General features: G+C 31.4%; 1 protein-coding gene across 1 annotated transcript; it reads left to right on the forward strand.

The window, feature by feature from the left end:
- The first annotated feature begins 5,449 nt into the window (after positions 1–5,449).
- Positions 5,450–11,253, forward strand: LOC25497342 (beta-amylase 1, chloroplastic). Its single transcript, XM_024786063.1, has 4 exons — positions 5,450–6,042; positions 9,400–9,610; positions 9,997–10,107; positions 10,227–11,253. Exons 1-4 carry the CDS (start codon positions 5,450–5,452, stop codon positions 11,028–11,030), a joined length of 1,719 nt encoding a protein of 572 aa, XP_024641831.1. The 3' UTR covers positions 11,031–11,253.
- Positions 11,254–22,914: the final 11,661 nt, after the last annotated feature.

A 22,914-nucleotide genomic window follows, 5' to 3' on the forward strand; every position in this document is an offset into this window, starting at 1 on the left:
TTGTACTATATTATAATATATGATTAGCTAGTAGCTACATTTTGTTAACAGTTGTACTCTAATGTTTGCTTGTGAACAAATAAAATGTGAGTGCTTTTCAAAATAATGGATTCATATGAGATGTATTGGATACCTCAAAATTGATTATACAACGGAAAATTGAAATACAAGAAAAGCAAAAAAAACAAAGACTAGCTAGGTGCTCGAGCCGAGTGCTCGATGGCCACTAGGCACAAGCTTTCTGGTTTTACATGGTTGAGTTTCAAATGTAGTCTGTTTTTTAGATTTGATATAAAATGTAGGTGGAGTTTAGTATGGAAAATGTTAGTTTTTCTCACCATGGGAAGGTTAGTTTTTAACTATTGGATTAAATAGGGAACAAAATTTTACCATAGTCTCTCAACACTCAATTTTTTCCACATCATCTTCCACCACCAACCTTCCCTTACCTTTGTGCGAAGAAGATGTAGATATTTGGGAATAATAATCTTTCCATGAATGCAAAACAGATTCACATGCATTTATATTTGTTTGGATGGTATCATTGTGGAGATGGTTGGAGAAAATTTCATGAAGTGATTCTTCTTCTATTAGCTGAGGAAGAAATTGGAAAAGAATCGTTATTTTTTTCTACCCATTATTTTATATGTATATAACTGTGTCGGTTTCTTTTTAATTTTTTGGTTTGAATGGAATTTTATTAAATTTGAAAAACCAGTTTATTTTTCCTCAGTTTATTTTCTAATATAAAAGAGTTATTCTACCACCTGACCAAAAAAAGTGTTATTCTACCAAAAAATATTTAATTAAAAGCGTTAATTCTACCCAAAAATACAATTTTTTTTTGCTTTCAATTAGTAAATATGTTGTGGCTCATTCTTAGAAGAAAAAAAATGGAAGCCAACATTGACTGTGAGGTTGAAGACAAAAGAAGAAAATATAATGATGAGGAAGTATGATAAGGATGTGTTCTTGGTTTGATCTAATGGTCAAAAACTAACTTTCCTATGGTGGAAAAAAAAGTAGCTTTCCCATGCTAAACGTGACCTAAAATGTATTACTAAATGTGTGTTTAGTCCCTGCACTTTCGTCCAGTTTTGGCATTGGTCCCTGCGCTTTTTTTTGTTTGGCATTGGTCCCTGCACTTTCTAAAACTTTTGGTTTTAGTCCTTCCGTTAACTTTCCGTTAAAAAAAAAAACCAAAACTAACGGTGTGCCACGTGGCCCAATCATGACACGCCACGTGGCACACTAAAAAACAAAAAAAATCAATTTTTAATTATTATTTTATTCATTATTTTTTTACTTAAAAATATCATTAGTCCCTGCACTTTCAACATTTTTTTATATTAGTCCCTGCACTTTGATATTAGTCCTTGAACTTTTTTTATTTTTAAATACTTTCAATAAAATTATTATGTTTTAATTATTGTTTTGTTCATTATTTTTATTGAGAATGATCATAAAAAAATAAAATCAAAAAATCTTTGTTTTTTCAAGAATCTAATCACATATCGTTGCGACTCTCAGTGAAGAAATTTGTTTTTTCAAATCAATTATTTAATCAACTTAAAAAATTGTAATTTGTTAAGTATTTTACCTTTTTTTTGTATATAAATGCTACATTCTTCTTTTCTTTTAGGAATTTGTCTCAAAATTAAGTTTGTTTTTTTCTTTTTGTCAAGTAGTCTAGTGGTTAAATAAATTCACCGTAAAGATGAATAAGTGAAGTGTCCGAGATTCAAACACCGGCCCCTGCACATATTGTATATTTTCCCTTGCCAAATGAGCTAAGCTCATGGGGATAAATTAAGTTTGTTTCTATTCCAAAGAAAATCTACTTACAAATATCCAAGAACTACTCGTTGTATATATCTTCCATATCTAACAAAATTACATATTGCGTATGAAAAGCAAACAATCTCTAAACAATTAGGTTTAGAAAAATGTTACATCGACATCATTTATTTTCATACACCCTTGTACACCCCATGCAGTAGGAAGAGGGAAGAGAAGATAAAAGAGAAAGTGTGCTTGTGTGGGGTCCACATGACCGTGTCAGATTTTTGTGTGGGTGTCAAGGGTTGTATTGCCACCTAAGGATGTTTATGTATCATTTTTCTTAGGTTTAAGGCTTTAGGTTACTCACGCCTAATAGCTTAGATACTTAAGCAAAGAGAATAGAGTTTAAGATAATTAAAATGATTAGACAAGTATTGCCACCTAAGGATGTATATGTATCATTTCTCTTAGGTTTAAGGCTTTAGGTTACTCACACCTAATAGCTTAGATACTTAAGCAAAGAGAATAGAGGTTAACTCCCTCTGTTCCTTTATATGTGTCGCTTTTGCCCAATTTGCTACAACCAAGGCAGGGCATAACTAGCTCTCTTTTTCCCTTTCTACCCTTAATACTATCATTAGTGTAACTTTTCCTTGGTACTCCACGTTCAACAGAGATGTTACTCGAAATGCATTGCTTTTATCAATCAACCGTTCAACTTAAATGCATGGCTCACATTTTTTTGACAAACGCATGGGAAGCCCAAAAGCCAAATCCCAAAACAAACTATCAATAAAAGTAATCACACGTACTTCAATTTTTTTTCTTCTTTTGTTTCTGAATTTTTAAAAGGAGTAACAAATCAACCTTGTCTCCAACTTAATTTTTTGTTTGAACTTCCCTCCAACTTTTTTAATCAAAATTTATCCCTCCCACCAAATAAAAAGTAAAATCACCAATAGTTGAAGTATATATATGGCAATTTGCAGATTTTATAACTCATCAAATATGGCATCAAACATTAGTATATTTTCATTATGTGATATAGATTTAAATGTTGAATTTACACCTTTGTTAGATCTTAATTTTGATGCAGAAGTAATCTTTTCTCATGAAGAGGCTGAAGAGTTCAGCAATGATATTGGTATTGTATTTGTTCATTTATGTGCATTTAGCTTTGTCACCTTTGTTACACTACTAAAGTTTTCTTATTCTTCATTTTTCTTTAACGTGTATGAATGCTGAGACAAAGTCTTTAGTCATGATTTCTTCCTTAGAGTAAATAGTCAGTTACCCCCCGAAATTATAAGTTTCGTCAATTACCCCCTTGAAATTAACAAAACTTAAATTACCCCCCTGAAATTGCACAACGTTAATCAATTTACCCCTATGTCAAATTTTTCTGTTAGTCAACATAACGTTTTGCAAATACTCCCCCTGAAGTTTTGCACTTATGTGCAAAATGCCCCCTAAACTTGAAAATTTATATTTTGTTTTCTTATCCTTAAAAGTGATTGTATTATCACTGAATTTTGGAGCATATTAGCTAAGTTTTGACGATATACAACCATATATTGACAGTATTGTAGAATAAATTAGCAGTATTTGATAAATCCTACAATAATGTTCAAAACTCAAGAATATTTACAAAACAAACATAAAAATATTTCTTTGTTCCAACATCAGATGTTTTTTCTTTTTCAAGTTGTCCTTAACCCCATCAGAGATCAAAAGGATGGTGGCTATCATGTTTTTTTTATTCTCTTAAAAAAAACATAATGAAATATACATAATATAATATTATTACATGGTTAATGTTTGATCGTTTAAAGGAACATATATGGTTGTATACCGTCAAAACTTAGCTAATATGCTCCACAATTTAGTGATAATGCAGTCACTTTTAAGGATAGGAAAAAAATATATAATTTTTCAAGTTCAGAGGACATTTTGCACATAAGTACAAAACTTCAGGGGGGGTATTTGCAAAACGTCATGTTAACTAACAGAAAAATTTGACGGAGGGGGTAAATTGATCAACGTTGTGCAATTTCAGGGGGGGTAATTGAAGTTTTGTTAATTTCAAGGGAATAATTGACGAAACTTACAATTTCAGGGGATAATTGACTATTTACTCCTTCCTTATTATTTGTTCATTTATTGTCCAAATCATGGAGTATTCTCTTTAGCTTATTTGTTCATGTACGTGTACTCTCGAGTTATTTTCTTTAGTTCAATGATCCTTCCTCTGTTTTTCTTTCATTGTTGTACAATGAACCTTCCACTTTTTTTCTTCATTGCTTATCAAAGCAATTTCTTGTTTCATGGATATTTCCTTTTTCATGTTCATACGTTGGGTGTTTTTTTTTCTTGGAATAACATAAGCATGGTTAGTGTACTGTACATATTAAAAGTGAAATAGTTGTGGAGCTCTATGTATTGGAACAATGAAGAGTGGGTTTATTGCATTTATTAGCTGAAAGAATTTTTGTAGTCTCGATAAAAATGTGTCTGATGGAGTAGAGGAATTGGATTAGGCTAAATGATACTGTGCAATATATGTGTCTGATTTAGTAATTGAGAGGTTAAGGGTATAATTGACATATTACAATCTTAAACTCTAAAAGTGATACTTAAGCAGGAACAATTTTTTTAGCAAATGTGACACTTAAGAAGGAACGGATGGAGTATTATCTAATTAAATTGACCCATTTTATTTTTCAATACAATAATAATTTTTTTTTTCAATTATAACTCTAATTAATACCACTTTCATCACTTTTAATTTAATATATTCTACTTTGCATTTATAATAAGGAAGATTGCACTAATACTTAATAAGACATTCAAAATTATTTTTCTTTCTCTTTCAATTATACATTTTTTTAATATATATGAAACGAAAAAAGAAATTCATTTAAAATGTGACGGAGGGAGTATTAAATAGCTTATTACAATCCTATACAAATCATAAAATATCTCATCATTTAAATGATATATTTATATTTATCTAAAAAAATAGATAAAAAAAATTTCGGACACAAGATATCAAAATTGTGTGTCGACATATAAGTGAATCAAAAGAAAAATCCAATCATGTTTTTTCTTCCAAAAAAATCCAAGTATGTCAAATGAACAAAAACGTTCATCTTCCCTTCCTTCTATTTCCACTGGTTCATCAGTACACGTGCAAATTCCTCAATCTCACATGAATCTTCGCTCAATCTTTCTCTCTCTTCCCTTATCTCTCTCATACACAATCCAAAACCACCGTCACGACACGTGATCCATCACTTTCCAACACGTGTCATCCTTTCACATATTCACCAATCTTTCAGCATCGCATTTTCTGGTATCTTCACGCGTAACACATATCTCACCGTTCATTTCTTCAACCAATCACACCATCTCCACCGTTCCTGTACTCTACCGTCCATCATTCCTCCACGCAACACTCTTACGCGTGTCACTTAACCAACGGTCATATCAAAAATATTAATTTTTTTTATCTTATCTTCAACCCCCCTCCCTTTCCTTATAAACTCTCATCTCTGCTTCTTTCTTTCCATTTCTAATACCCGTGTCCAGCAAAGTAAAACACAAGACAATTTTTCATACACTTTTTCAAATTTCTGCTATACATTTTCTTCCAATTCTTTCAAGTTTGATGGCCTTGAACATGACTCAGATTGGCAGTCTCGTCGGAACACCGATACCGATTGAATCAACATCAACAGAGCCAACAACAGCTTCCATGAACGCAGCAGCAGTATGGAAAACACCAGCAACGAATCTACGTTGTCAAGTAACTCGATCAGAAGTTATAGAAAACGGATTATCACCACCTATGAGTCCATGTAGATCACCGGTACTAAGCGGTACCGGAATCAGACCAGATCTGACATCGGCTGCTCAAGCATTTACCACTGAGGTGGAGAACGAATATGTATCGGGAGGGAAGACGAAGAAAGAGAAGAGTGGAGTCCCGGTGTATGTGATGATGCCGTTAGATAGTGTGACGATGGGGAATGGTGTGAATAGGAAGAAGGCGGTGAATGCGGCGATGGCGGCGTTGAAGAGTGCTGGAGTGGAAGGAGTGATGATGGATGTGTGGTGGGGATTGGTGGAGAGGGAGAAGCCAGGAGAGTATAATTGGGGTGGGTATATGGAGCTTATGGAAATGGCGAAGAAACATGGGCTTAAAGTTCAGGCGGTTATGTCTTTTCATCAATGTGGTGGTAACGTCGGTGATTCCGTCACGTGAGTCTCTTTCTTCATCCTCTTTTAGAATAAAAATAATTGTTGTTATTTAATTTAATTAATATTTGCTAACTATGCCAGTAGATGATAATTATATTTAAATTTTTAGTTTAATTGATAATGGCTAGGATGAGGATAGCAACCATGTTAAGAGAATATAGGAGAGAACACTCCACTTAATTCTATTTTATCATGAAAATATTTTAGAAACAAATATAACATAGTCCACCTTACATGTTTTGTGACAATAATGTGTTAATTTTTTTATGAAATTTGGAATTTGAAAACTTTTGTATAAAATTTGTTTTTAGTACAATTTTTTTTTTTGCAATAATTTAGTACTAATTAATGTATTTTCATTTGATTTATTATTTTTAATTTTAAGGCATTAATTTATTTTAGACATTAATGAGAATTTTATATTGTCACTCAATTATAACCAAAGTAACATTGAAAATATTTGACTTTAATCATAATTACATATAAAATTGTTGTTTGACTTTAGCAATAATTGATTATAAAATCGCACTAATTTGATTTAAGGTATTAATTTGAATTGTGATTATGATTTGTGGATCATGTAAAAAATTTACACCCATTTTGTTTATCAAAATAAAATAAAGTGTGCCTTTACAAAGTCCTAATTAAAAATTCAAAACTAAATGTTTAGAATTTTATTTTTTAAAATTAATTTTAGTGTCTGAATATGTTCGGTTCTACGTTGATAACAATTCATTTAGTCAAACCTCTAGAGTTAGCCACATATGATAAGAATTTATTTAGCACAACCTCTAGAAATAGCCAAATATTATAAGATCAATTTACAATTTCTACAACCAATTTCGGAAAAAATTGAAAAAGAAAAAAAATAGTGTTATAGACGTTCTCGTTTTAGCACTCTTTTATTTTTTATTAGGTGAAATTTATGTGGATCTTATATTTTGAAAATGGATCTCACATAAAGAGGTGAGACTTACATAATTTTTTACATAAAAGTTAATGTTTAAAGAGTTTTAGAAGGAGAGTGTTATTAGCATTTCTCATTAAACTAATCATACACTTAATTAGAAGGAAATTTAGTACTCCCTCCGTCCCTAAATAAGTGACCTATTTGACCATTTTACACAGATTAAGAAAAGTGTAAAGATGAAAGAAAGAGAGTGATACTTTTACTGGGTTGCCCTTGTCATTATTTTGAAACTTTTTCACTTTTAAGTAATGATTATTTTTTTTGTTCCACTACAAACTTTAACATGGGGACCACAAAAAGTATTTATAAGGGGTAAATCTGTCAAATTTTGCCTAGAAATCTGAGAAGGTCAAGTATTGTGGGATAAATATTTTTTACAAATAAGTCACTTATTCAGAGACGGAGGGAGTACCACCCAATTGTTTTTTGGGTCTTGCTAACCAATGCCTTCAGGCAATGGTTAAGGAAACAAAAAATAGTAATTTTACATTGAAAACTACAATTTTCAAACTTTTAAAAAGTTGAATTCATCACTTTTTACTACTTTCCAACACAATATTTTTATTATTGTTCTCTTAACCAATGCCCTGAAGGCACTATTTAACATTTGCCTTGTTTTTTAGTTTTTGAGATATCTCAAATTAGATTATAGTTGTAGCAAGAAAAAAGTTTCAATGAAAACATATTATAGTTGTAGCAAGAAAAAAGTTTCAATGAAAACATATTTGATGTGGTATACCAGTCCGAGAAAGTGTTTTGGTAGATAAATAATCAACTTGTTGAATGGAATATACGGATATTATTACACGGCCTTTGATGATGATTTTTATAATTCTTAGTTATGCTAATGCTCCCTCCGTTTTTTAAATATAAGTAAAATTGACTTTTAAGGTTCATTCATTTAATGATGTATGTGGTTTAAAAGTCAATTTTGCTTATATTTAAAGACGGAGGGTGTATAATTTTTCATACATTAGTCGAATCTGATGTGAGTTTAAAGCTAAAAATGAATGAATTTAAAGTGTGTGGTTTTGTGTGAAGATGAGCTTGCCATGTGTTTCGGGGTTGGACTTTGTATTTTATTTTTTTTTTGCTTCTAAACTTGGTTTTGCTTTTCTTTAGAAGGGAAAAGACTTCACTGGGAAAAAGTAGTTGGAACTTGGAATTGAATCTTGAAAATTGCTGTATTTTGAAATATTATATAAATGTTAATTACATTTCATTTCACGATTTTTCTTTATTGTAGTATTTTGACATTCTTTTTAAACTAGTGATAAAATTATTTTCAATATCCTAACTCAATTGACAAAATATTAAAATTGTTAGGCTGAATAGTATGATCAAGATTCGAATCTTGACCCCTCGCCCTCCCCTCCGCTTGTGTGTATGATTGAATTTCAATGGTTATTTATTATTTTGTCTATTTATTATTTACGTAAAAATTTCTCTAAATTGTTGTTAAAGAAACGTGTTATTTTTATCAAAAGAAGAAAAAAAGAGGCGTGTAAAGTATGCAATGAGTCTATTTTTATTTGTGGTATGTAGTGAAAGAGTTTGGTTTCGTGATGGAAAAGTAGGCCCTTTACGTAAGGTTAGACCAAAACCAATTCACATGAATCACATCAACATCGCCACATAAATGGACTAACTACGTAGAGATTTGTGGACCCAATATGTCAACTTATTTTGTGATTTTTGCAGTTAGACTTTATGACTTATGTTTGAACTCTGAAAATTCAAATTTAAACTATAGAAAATTGAAATGTTATATCTTAATACTAATTACTTACGCATGAATAGAAGGCAAGCGGACAATTAGTTGCGCCGCTAGATCTTTTCAGATGGCAAAACCAATCCTCTTAAACATAATATTTATGGACCTAGGAAACATAACATTGTTTTACATGACCTTTTGGACTCTAATGCTAGGAAGCTGAAAGTGTCAAAATCAAATAGTATAAGAGCATAGTGATTTTCAAAACACGATTTCTCATGTTTGGCCACTTTGCTTGACGCGACTTTTAAGGCTGCCTGTCTTACCGTAAAAGTCCTGACCTCTAATCCCACAAGTGGTGAAACCTCAGTCAAATCCACACATGCATGTTTTCCTCCTATCCATCTGTACATCATAACATCTGCATGCCTGAGTGTTTGAATTTGAATTAGTTTATGAAAATAAAATCAATTATAAAAAAATGGAGAAGATAGAATTTTATGAACTAAAGTAACATTAACTTCAATGAACATTTTATGTCAGTCCATATTGATTTAAACTCTATACTTTGAGGTTACAAAATTAAGCTTTTACCACACACATGCCATTATATGCTCGATTTACTTGGATGTATATTGCTTATGGGCTGACCAATTATTATTATCTGTGACAGTATTCCTTTGCCTAAATGGGCTGTAGAAGAGATGGAGAAAGATCCTGATCTTGCATATACTGATCAATGGGGAAGAAGAAATTTTGAATATTTGTCACTTGGATGTGATACTTTGCCAGTACTCAAAGGCAGAAGTCCAGTTCAATGTTATGCTGATTTCATGCGTGCTTTTAGAGACAATTTCAAGCACCTTCTTGGTGACACCATTGTGGTAAATATTTACTCCAATTCATGTTACTATTATACATTGTTTTTACCATTTATTAACATGCAAATTTTGAAATAGAAAACAACGTAAAACATGCGATTTTTGTATTTTATTTAGATTTAGAAAATGAAATATGTGAAAACAATTTTGCTAATAGTGAATTAGTGCATGTTTGGCAACAAGATTTGCACAAAAGCAGTATTTTTGAGTTTCAATAAAATGACTTTGCCATCGTGATTTCATTAAACTCAACGTGATTTTAAACACACACTTAAATCGCATCTAGAGTCAAAAGCTACGAATCCTAACTTCAAGTTAGGTTCAAGTTTGAAATCAACTTATACTATGTATTGTTTCTTACTTGATCTTTGATCGCTGTCGCAATTCAGGAAATACAAGTTGGAATGGGACCAGCTGGTGAGTTACGTTACCCATCGTACCCAGAGCAAAATGGAACATGGAAATTCCCAGGAATTGGTGCTTTCCAATGCTATGATAAGGTATATACATTTATACATCTACATTTTTCCCTAACCCTTTTGAACCCTTTCTTTTTTAGTTGTTTTTGAGAGTTACATTGCTTGGTGTTTCTCATATTCTTAGTTTTACTTCAATGCAGTATATGTTGAGTAGCTTACAAGCTGCAGCTGATGCTGCAAATAAGTCAGAATGGGGAAGCACCGGACCCACCGATGCAGGCGAGTACAACAACTGGCCAGAAGACACTAACTTTTTCCGCAAAGAAGGCGGAGGCTGGGACAGCGAATACGGTGAATTTTTCCTCACATGGTATTCTCAAATGCTGTTGAACCATGGTGAGAGGATTCTCACATCAGCTAAATCAATCTTTGATAACACTGGTGTTAAGATATCAGTGAAAGTTGCCGGTATTCATTGGCACTACGGTACAAGATCTCATGCTCCGGAGTTAACAGCAGGTTACTACAACACCCGTAACCGTGATGGCTACCTTCCAATCGCTCAAATGTTTGCAAGACACGATGCTATTTTCAATTTCACGTGTATTGAGATGCGTGATCACGAGCAGCCTCAGGATGCACAATGTTTACCCGAGAAGCTCGTGAATCAAGTGGCTTTGGCTACACAAAAGGCACAAGTTCATCTTGCCGGTGAAAATGCATTGCCCCGGTACGATGAACATGCACACGAACAGATATTGAAGGCATCCGCGTTGAATATCGAGGGTAGCTCGGATGAGACAGAGATGTGTGCATTCACATACCTTAGGATGAACCAAGATTTGTTTCAACCTGATAATTGGAGAAAGTTTGTTGCATTTGTGAAGAAGATGAAAGAAGGGAAAAGTGCCAATAAGTGTTGGGAGCAAGTGGAGAGGGAAGCTGAACATTTTGTGCATGTTACACAGCCTCTTGTGCAAGAAGCTGTTGCTATGATGCACTAAGAATTGTATGTATGACATATAGGGCATAGGAAACTGTCACAAGTAGGTGGTGAAAGTTTTAGCTAACCATCAGCCTAATTTTGTGCTTAAAGACTGTATAAATTTGTATCTGTATCGTTGTTGTACTTTACTTCATTTTGGTGCTTGCACCTAAAACTTCTATTTGTTACTCTTTATAATTAAACACACTTATATGGTATAGAATTTTGTTTGTTTTTCATAATCATGAGACAAATATTGAATATTGAGTTATTGCTTATGTATTGAAGGTTTTGGAGGCAATGTTCTGTAAAAGTTACTTGTTACTTATTTCCTAATCATTGCAATTTGGACATGTAAAATAACAAGCTGTCAAATATTAACAAGAAATGCTATATAGTTATTAGGATTGCTCATCTCCTAAACTTACCATCGAGAAAACGATGTTGTAGGATGCAATTCCAAATATAGGGCACAAGAGTTTTAGTTCAAAAATTGCAATATGCAAGTGTGCTCATATTATCATCTCAAACAGTTTTTAAAAAATAATGACCAAACACATTTTTCTTAATGTTTCTTCTTTAAAACAGTTTTTGAAAATTGATTTAAAATTAGTTTTTGGAAACTAAAACAAACAAACCCTTGCTTTTAAAGAAATGGAAAATGTTAGTAGTTTGTAATATTTTGTTAGAAGTGGGTGCTCAATTTATAAAATTTTGATATGTTTGGTAAGGGAACCAAGAAGAGAAAACTCAAATCAAACTTCAATAATCAAAATTTGTCAGTAATCATAAATTTATGATAAACATGATGGATATAATAAATTTTATCTAGCTAGAAAACTCAAAGCTCTTAAGTTTCAAAATAGTAACTATTTTGTCTAGTTCTGTTTTAACACGTTATGTTTGTTTTTCAGGTGACGATCCTTTCAAATTAGATGACAACAAATGTTTTCATTATCAAGGTTGGGTAGGGTTGAAAAAAATTGGAGGAGTTAAAGAAATGGATATTAATTGGGGGATTTTAATTGGAAAACATAGTGTTAGGGTTCTAAAAGTAGTTTTCTTATTAAATTCTGCTAGGCCTAGTTTGGTACATCACATCTCGTGCACTGGGTTCATGCTTGAAGCCCTTTAAATCACTTTTTATGTAAGACTGTTACTTTTTCCACCCTCCTATGTTCTCGCACGCCCTGCATAAAAGATAGAAATATCTCAAGTCCGAATTATGTAATCGAAATCAGATTGTTAGAGTTTTTTAGATTACAAAATCAGAACAGTTTCGACCTATGATTTTTTGTGTTTTCTTTTGTGTTAAAGGTCTTTGTTGACCGTTATATAACCCCAGTATAAGCTGCAAAGCAATTACAAGAGGTTATATAAACGGTCAACAATGTAAGAAAGGAGGTGAAGTGAAGAATAAGGAAATTGTTGAAGATTCAAGCCTATTTATAGCCTAAAATCAGTCCTAAATCATAACTACAATCAAATAAAATGCGTTCCACCTTCCAACCGTCCAACATTGCATTAAACACTCTACTAACTGTCCAAACCTTTGGTGAAACATCACCATAAAAAAACTGAGGGTTTTCGGATTCTATAATCCGAAAACCACTAAGACAATTCGGATTATATAATCCAAACAACAGTATAATGTATTTTTTGAAGGGTTTTCATGAAATATGACATAGAAAATAATCAAATAAAGGCATAAAAACATAATATGAGAGGATTGTGTTCGAAGAGGTGATTTCGAACTCAATCCATGGTTGGTCTGCCAACTGACATATTTCTATCGGAAGGCCAACTGGATCGAGTTCATAAAAACCATTTCGGAATCAGATCTGCAACATAATGATGAAAGATAAGGTGTTTCAAGAGGATTGTTTTTAGTTAGATCTTGTTGCCTTGCCAGCTGAGATATTTCTATCGCCAATGTATGAAGATCTAGCTCATAGCAACCTCTGGATATTCAAATATAGAGCAACCTCTTTTTATCTAACTATCTATATATTTTTTACAGCATGCTGAAGATTTATATAATGTTGTCAAATAGAGAGATATCTATTTGCGACAGCATTAGATATATCCTCAGCACAATGACAAAATTTTCCATGGTTTCCGGCAGCAAACTCTATCTATATATTTTTGACAGCATACTAAGGATCTTCATCATGCTGTTTTAAATAGATAATGCTGTTAAATAGATAGTTATCTTTGCTCCATTTACCAACATGAATGTGTAACATGTGGCCAAAATAAAACCAAGGGCTAGGATTAAAAGTTTTACAAAAAGCTGAAAAACATAGCACAAACAAACATTTCTTCCTTCTCACAAAAACTCACGCGCAACCCCTTCTTCTTCCTCTGTTCTTCCCCCTTCCACCTCTTGCTGCAACGACAATCTCATCTCTCCACCGCCGCCACTTCCGGCGACACCGCCGTCTCCTCCAACTATCGTGCTTCTCTGTTCATGTGTTCTGATTTTGATTGGTCGTGGATTTCATTTTTCTTTTCCCGAAATCTCAACATGTTGTCTTCCCCTTCACCAAACTTGGAGTTATACAAACACAATGAAGTTTTCCCCCAATCGAGTTAGGGATTTGGATTAAAATCGCCCATAACAGAAGATCAAACTCGAATCAATTTAAAAAAAAAAAAAACATGAAAATGACAATAGAAAAAGTAAAATTGAATCAAGAAGCTTTCGGTGACTGTTGCCATAACCATTTTTACCAGAAGTTGCGGCAGTGGAGAGATGAGGTTGTTATTGCAGCAGGAGGTGGTGAAAGGGGGAAGAACAGAGGAAGAAGAAGGGGATGCGCGTGAGTTTATGGTAGAGAAGGAAGAAACGTGTGTTTGTGTGCTATGTTTTTCAGCTTTTTGTAAAACTTTTAATCCTGACCCTTGGTTTTATTTTGGCCACATGTCACACATCCATAATGATAAATGAGATAAATTGAGCAAAAGTAAATGGAGTAAAGATGGACTAAAAAAAAAAACATCTCTTTCTCCTTCCCCCTCCCCTGCCTTTTCCTTTCAAAAATACTCACAATTTTCAATACAAATAACACATGTAATAAATAGATAAGAATAAACTTAAATATTAAAACAAATGTAACAAACACGATAAGAATACATATATGTCGAGTTTTTTCCTTTATCATTTAAAAAGTGTAACAAACTAAATGAGTATGTTTATACTTACTTTTTTATTGTTCCAATTATACCCTTAAACAATTTTTTTCTATAATAAAGATTGTTGTTGGTGTTGTTAAAAAAAGTTATATTATATTTTTTTTGTTATATTGTTGGTGTCATTGAAATAGATAATCGTGGTTAGTTTAATATTTATATTTTTAGTTTTAATCAAAATTAAAATTTCATAAAAAAAACACCGTTCATAATTTTCAATATTTTGGCTAGTATCCAATAAGAGTAATGTTATTTGAACAACCATTTTATACAACTTTTGGTGACAACTTTTTTTTTTTCTCTTTTCATTGGTTAAAAACAATGGAGAGAGAAAAAAGAAGAGAGAGAATAAGATGATAGTATGAGTATGATAGAGAAAGTTGTCACAAAGCAGTTGTACAAATATCATTTTTCATCCAATAAATATGAGAACTTTTTAGCAAGTATATAAACTAAAGTTCAGGAATTTATCTCAATAAAATAATGAACTAAAGGTAAAAAATAACATTTTACAATTTATCATAAAATGTTCTTTTACAAAAACCTAGCTTTGGTGATCCAACCAATTAATTGGTCGACTTCACTCTGATTCTCACAGATGTATTACAACCTTGCAGTTTACAGTGCAACATAAAAAGGTAGTTGTGGAGTAGCTGTTATAGCTCTTGACAACAAATTGTGCTTTAATTTGTACGTTCGAAACATTTTTCATGCATATATTATTACATTATATATATATATATAACCAGAAACATGCATGCAGTTGGGGAATACAACACAACCTAGCTAACATTTCTAATTTGTTCACAATGAACATAGCCATTTAATATACTACATATTAGCTATATTGTCGGTTGATCTACTAGCATGGATTCAATTATGTCTTACTCTATGGGTCTCTAATTATAAAACTCAAAATTTTGTTTATTCTGTTAATATAATACACACTTCGTACATTTTTAGATACATTTATTATTAATTTTAAAATATTGTTCATGTATTTAAACATATAAGTTAATTAAAACAGGTGAGTGAAATATCCTAGGTGGAACTTTAAGTGCACTATAAATAAGATTTAGATGAAAATACATTGTTTAAGATAAATGAATTCCCTCCCCTCGCTGCTCTCTAGGTGTCTCCTTTTATAGGTCTCAGTTTTTTGACCTAATGGGTCTCTCTTTGGATGTCCAGGTACATTAACCCTTTGACGTCCATATGGCTCATTTGTACCAGACGCCTGGAGTTTATCATGTTTCTTTGCACTACTCGCTCATACAAGACGCGTGGAGTCAAGGGTACACAGCTCACGTCACTTGTCTGTGCAGGACTTGTGGTATGTTATGAGATACTTTCAAGAGGAGGACCACAGCGTTGTTTTCACAACGACTTAAGAGAGAGCTAGTGATGTTGACAATGGAGCTCGCGTGACCTGAATGATCAAGATGGACTAAGCAGGTGGAGCTCAAGTGACCCGGATGATCAAGTTGAGTTGTTCATGTTGAATAGTCCATATATTCGAGAATACATGTGGTATGGTCTTCCATACCAGTCTAAATACATTCATTATTTGTTTTTTGAGGAGAAAGCGCACTAATTCATCATTAGTATTATCAATTTAATTTCCTTGGAATATGAATGTTAATATTAAATGTATTTTTTGTCTGATGTGTATAAATAAATTATTCTTTTACAATATATAAATTTATTTTTCACCATTAAACCACTAAATCATATCATGCTTTGATCCAACGGTAAGACTTATTGATTCAATAATGAAAATAAACATATATATGATGCAAGACTTATCTCATTTATGCATCATAAAATTGATCATATTATATTAACATCTTCCTCTACACATGTTTCTTCCCATGCATCATGATTATGATAATAAAAGAAATAATGATGATGGGCACCTACAAGCAAAAGAGTTTGGACTTTAAAGAGTTCATAGTACATTAATAGTACCAAAAAATGATGAGAACTTGTATACACACAAAAAGTGTAGTAAAAGAAAAGAGACAAATAGGATGCTCACGAGAACTGGTTTTTTTTGTTCCTTTATTTTAGTTGAAGTATTTATTATTTACAAGACACATTGGCTCATATATTTATTACGGAATATTCCAATTATCTAATATCTTTATATATGTTCTTGAATTCCAAATGATATTGAGTGGCCATGTCTAAAAATTATGAACATGAATCTAATCATTTGTAAACAAAGAAGAAGGAAAGAATAAAATTAACATGGGGCTAATTAATGACTCAATCATTCGGTATATATTGGACCAGAAGATAATATAATTAGGATTTATTGTTGATTCATCATTGAAACTGGAAGGAAAAACATTGGTGATGTCCTTAAACAATGATGTCTGAAGAAAACGGGCCAGTGTTTAAGAACCAAAAGAGAGGACTTTTCTCAAAATTAGACATTAGATAAATGAATTCAAAATTAGACATATAAATTCAACATTTTACTATTCATAAACAATGAAAACGAAACAAGTTTCTTCTCAAGTGAGAGCTTCCACCTCATATACTTGATCCATATGCCAAGATTTCACTCATGCTCCCCCACCAAGCCAATACAAAGATACCATTTGTTGGAGAGACCGAAGGAACACCGGAAGCAACAATGGATCAATGTTTCACAACCACAAGAAAAATGTCACATTTCCATTCAAATTCCCCTAAGACATCAGGTATATGGATAAACTCTTTAGTTTATATATCAAACATTTTACTCATTCATATATGATGTGATACTAACCACTCACGATTAAAATTCAACGTAAGTAATAGTGCAGGATTACCTCTTTAATATATAGCCAAAAATTTATTATAAAAATCAAAATAAAACAAAAAAGATGGGGACATAGACCTAACTCGATCAGTAAAATTATAAAAATTAAAACATAAAACAAAAAAAATGGGGGACATAAACCTAACTCGGTAAAATAAAAATAAAAAGTTCCTCATATTACAATCTACTCTTGAACGGGTACCATGTAATTGTACTTCCTCCGTGCGAAATATCTTTCTTTTTCCCTTAGGCTTTGTTTGGGAGTTTGGAGGGGAGGGGAAGGGAAAACTTTGAAAGGTGGAAAATATGAGGGAATAGAGAAATCTTTCAAAAAATTTAAAAGAGTACAATGATGAATTAATGCATATGATTACTATATTGTTAATTTTAAAAATATTATAACAACATAAATTAAATTTGAAGAATTCATATAAACCTCCCAAAAACCCTCCTCAATACAAATTTATAGTTTCTCCAAATGAGGAGAGTTTTGTATTATGAAGAAAAGCTAACCCCTCAAAGCCATCCCCTCCCATTTTCTTCTATTTCTTCCACTTGCTCATTCCTTTTTTTTTCCAAGCCATCTCATTCCTTCCCCTCCAAACTCGCAAACAAGCCTTAGAGGCCTCCTCTATAAAAGGTTCTTCACTGTCGGTTTTATCTTTCAAATTCTTCGATATTAATATTTCCCAGTCATGAGCAACATTGAGATGTATAATATCATCATAAATATTAACATTTGAATACTTTCGACTATCGTCTTTTCTGTGTCAGTGCATCACTTCAAGAATAAATAGTACGCATATCATAAAATGTATTACCTTGTTGAACCAACAATAGTGCAGAATTAGTGCAGAATTAGTGCATAATTACTTTAATTAAAAAATAACTTCATAAGTCGTTCTCACATCCGCTTAACACTACGCTACTTAAGAAATATTGAGTTGTGTTAACTCAATTTTGAAGTCGACTTAAAATATGACTTCTTAAAATCTATTATGATTAATAGATTTAAAAGTCCTCATTAAGACACTCGTTAAAAAGATCCTTAATTTTTATACGAGAATTTTTTTTCCTTGAAGGGTATATAGAGAACAATAAAATTCAATACAGTGAAATCAGTAAGTTACAAAGTTACCCTTAAGTAAGTTTCTATGTATGTTTAAAGCAAATTTGATAAAAGTCAACTCATAAAGAGAAAATATATCCTTATTTCCCCTTTATTTTGTTTTCAACTACAGTAAAATTCATGTATAATTTCAAACCAAATATGAAAAAAATGTAATGCAGAGTTTCTTGGCAGGACCATCTAACTTGGTCAGGAATTAAAGAAGTGTGGTTTAAGGCACACGGTGATCACGACCTGCCTTCTCACCTTCCTAGTCAGAGTTTGCTCTCCAATCTTCTTTCTCTCTTAAAGAAGAAAATGACCCTTTGTGGGGATTAAAGTCTTTTTTGATAGTTGTTGATATGTGAAATATTTTATACTTTGAATCTTAACTTCTTTTTTATAATATTAAGTTCAGTCGGTCGGATTTTTAAAAGAAGTATTTACATATTATCACCACTGATTTATTTACGTCGATTACAAGAGTTGAGTTCACATCTTTGTGAGATATGAGTCAACTTCTTCTCAACTGGATTAATATTTTTTGACATTTGAGTTTTTTTTTTACACAAATCATATCTTTTCCTTAATTAATTGTGATCAATTATGTAGATTATACTATATTATGATAGTATATTCTATCATAAATCAGTTTACTTTTATCATGATAACAATCATAATCAATTCTCTCTCAAAATAAAAATTAAGACAATCCTGACAAAAAAAAATAGAAATAAGACAATCATAGTCTATTCATTAAAAGTTATTTGTGATCAATTATATTAATCAAACTCTATGTTTTATGATATTCTACCATTAAATCGTTTGATCGCACAGTATCATGTTTAAAGACAGACCATATCACCAAAAAAAAAAGAAAAAGATAGAGCAATCAATTATATAAACACAAATTCTAATTTAATTAGTTTCAATCAATGAATTAACTAGTACTTAGAGTAATTGCCAATGAGGTTGACACAAGTAGTTAAGAAATAGACTAGAACATTTCATGTGCGATGATTCAAATGCTTCGTGAATGCACTTAAATCTCTTTGATGTTACTTTCTTTGAAGTAATCATTTAAGGGTTTAGGAAAACCCATCTTTTAAAATCGGATCAGAAATTAATAGGGAAACTTCTGGGTTATGGTTTGGCTAAATCAAATCAGATTTTTTATCTGTTTTTATTTTATTTTTTAAAAACGAGATACAAAGACTACGGAACATTAGATCAGGTATAACCCAAACCGAAATATATTGTGGTAAATCAGACCAAATAGATCAACCATAATCAATCATAATAAATAATCACTCATCACGAGTGTAATTCAGCAAACCTGCGTATGGACGCGAAACCATATTACAAAAAAGATGAAGAGTGAACAACTGCAAAGAACTGTTAAGGATTTGTATGGTTCGACTGTCAACACGGTAACAAAATCCATTTGCCAACAATTCCCTGAAAAAGCAACAAGCATAAGAGCTCTTTCGATCATTAACATTCCGAACAGTCACAAAGACTAAGACAAATGAATAGCCGGACCAAAGTGAAGGCAAACATGACACCTTCAATCATGCGGATCTCAACAACTTTGCAGCATCATAGAAGCGAAGAGGTCAGCTCACCAACCACAATAATTTCAATCAGATGCGTTAGAACTCAGATTATGGAATGAGTGTAATTACGTTTGTAATCAAATAGACCCTTTCAGGTTAACAATTATATACCATTTTAGGTTTTTGAAACCGAACCACATAAAATAGCTGCAAATCTTCAACCAGCCAACTAATCTCTTTTCAACAACAACAGTAACATAATTTCTCTGGTTTTAAAAATAAGTAAAGATTCATTTTTCATATTTCATCTGTCCCAAAATAATTAATCTAGTTGATTGTTTCACACATGTCAATGCATATTTAAATTTTTTTAGTTAAGTATTATTAAATATTATAAAGTTGACATTTTAAAAATATTCTTTTAGACAAATCAAACAACATTTTATATGGTATCATTTGGTGAAAATATCTTATATGAATAGTGCACAAGATCAAACAAGGTCAATTGTTTTAGGACAAAAGGAGTACTCATTAAATAATTAATGTATCTAGTCTATAACATAGATCGGAAACACCAATTATTCAACGAGCTTTTAAAATGACATTCATTTTGAAACAAATTATTTTTGCTAAAGCGACACTCATTTTAAAACGGATGAAATATTTGTTTGTATTTGAGAACATAGGAAGTACATGAAATAAAATAAAAAAATCCGTAAAAAAGTAAAGATATGATTACCTTATTATGGTTTAATCGGTTCAACCAAACTCTATAAAACCCCAATTGACAAATTAACCAACTACATCCTCCAGTCACTAATATAAGTAAAAATTTACATTTTAGGTTCATTCATTTAATGATGTATATGGTCTATAATAAAGACCATGTGCATCATTAAATAAATGAATCTAAAATGTAGATTTTTGCTTATAATAGTGACCAGAGGGTGTACGTTCAACCAATTGAACCGACAATCATTTTTATTTTTAATTAATATATTGCTTTGGAGAGATTTTGTCGGGCCAACAACTAATTGAGCCAACCAATGGAGTTAAGTTGAGTGTGGCCATAAAATTGTACCAAATAATCAAGTAATTGAGCCCAAGTGGTTAATGAACTCCACTAAATTACAAATAGTTTGGAGAATCCGAGTTTAAATTCCTATGTAGAACAATTTTCGGTGAAACTATACTTACCTCACATCCGAACTCCGAACTATTAGGTCCCCTCCTTTTGAGAACGAGAGGGTTAACACAAAAAAAATGTGGTACTTCCACTTCTCACATTAGGCAAGAGCAACCATAAAAGTAATTGCGACACAATATTTTTATCTAAAACTTTAAGACAAAAGATTTATGGACCCTTATACTTGTGATCAACCTTCACTTTTCTAACCGATGTAAGTTTTATACTACACAACTTAATCTTTGAAGTCTAGTCTCTAAATTGTTTTCAATTGATAAAGAAAGATGGTCCTTAATTATATATATCACTTTCTCTCTTATTTCTAAGGGCAAGTCTAAGGTTATTCATCTCATTCCTATTGCAGATAAAATCAAATCTAAATTAAGTGCCTATTTGTTGGTAGAGCGCAGTCATTGAAAAGGGTTACTCATCATTTAATGATCAAATTATAGAGAGAACTCACATTTTTTGTCTCTAATTTCTCCCCTAATATCTCTTTTTTTTAATAGTGAGTCCACATATTTTCCTTCAACAAAGGGAATAGAGGATGTTACAAAGAAATGTACTTAATATCAATTTAGTACAAATATTTGAATAATTGAAAAATAGAGTCACAAGCATTACATTTTTTTTTACAAGAAATGTTGATTTGTTATTCATCAATTTATTTAGTTAAAGTAAGTACAAATACTAGTTACCTAAGAATTCAAGTATTGAAGTAGTTTCTCATATGTTCCCATTGTCATCCCTATATATATGAGTGAATAAGATTATTTATTCTGCTGTATTGAAAATGACTTATAAGTTATAAAACATTAATATCGCTTTTAAAGCAAGTCCATTGATGATAATGGTTGTAAATGAAGAGGCAAGGACATGCAGATGTGCAGTTATGTTTCAGCATCGGTTATTTATATACTCATATTTAGATAGGTATACTTATGGATTAAATAAATTTTATGAACCTGTATAGTTTTAATGATGATGATAATCTTTCTCCAACAACTATGTAAATGCTACAGTACTATTTATTTGATTGCTTTCATCAGAAAATTATAGAGAAAATTGGAGAGCTGGCAAATTGTACATCAACAACTAAGTGTATTTTTAATGAGTTGTTGAAATTTTTGGTTACTTGATTATACAGTGAATTGATATTTTCGTTTTGTAGATGGTTCAATTTGGTAATAGTTGATAACAATCTTTAAAGTGTACTAAATTATATATAGTACTCCGGTAAGTAATAAGTATGATTGATCGTTTCTATAAGGTTGGTTATTAATTTTACATTTTTCATGTAGTTCAACAGTTGATTTTATCAAACATTTTAATTAATTTAATAATTAATCACTTCGTTTTAAAATACATCTTGTATTTTTTTTAATGTGCATTATTCACATGATTTATATAACCATACTTTTTAATTAAAATATACATACAAAATTTATCATGTAAGATGTTGCTCAATTTATCTTGATAAATATTTTCAAAATATTATATTTTTATAATTATTTACTTCAGATAAACAGAATTAATTTTGAATAACCTGTTCATATATACTTGTAATTCTATACCTACTTGTTTATAGTATATACCTTGTCTAGCAAAAGAAAAATAAAACATGTGTAAAGTTACACTCTTAAGTGTATTGAGCTTCATATTTCTTTACTACTTATAGAGTTTGTGTAAACATTACCTTTTTGTAAAAACAATTTGTTGTTTTATATTTCTGGATTGAGATTAGGAAGTCCTCTAGATTGAGGCAATGAAATCTAGGGCAAGGTTATCTTAGTACAGTTGGTGTAATCATGATTTGATTAAAAAAAATCCTTTGAAAGTGTAAGGGGATGGATGTAATTCCGAATTATAGGATGAATCAAGAAAAATTATTTGTGTTGTCTCTTTCCCTTAGCTCTTTAATTATTTTTGTTGTTATTTGTTGTTTTGAAAAAGTTGCAAAAGCGTAAAAATCAATTCAAATTCTTCATTTTCTTGTGTTTTTCTCATCTTAAGTCTTTGTCTTGGTGTCGTTATGATTTTCTTTTGGGTGTT

Source organism: Medicago truncatula, chromosome 6 (assembly GCF_003473485.1).
Source record: "Medicago truncatula cultivar Jemalong A17 chromosome 6, MtrunA17r5.0-ANR, whole genome shotgun sequence".
Classification (NCBI taxonomy): domain Eukaryota; kingdom Viridiplantae; phylum Streptophyta; class Magnoliopsida; order Fabales; family Fabaceae; genus Medicago; species Medicago truncatula.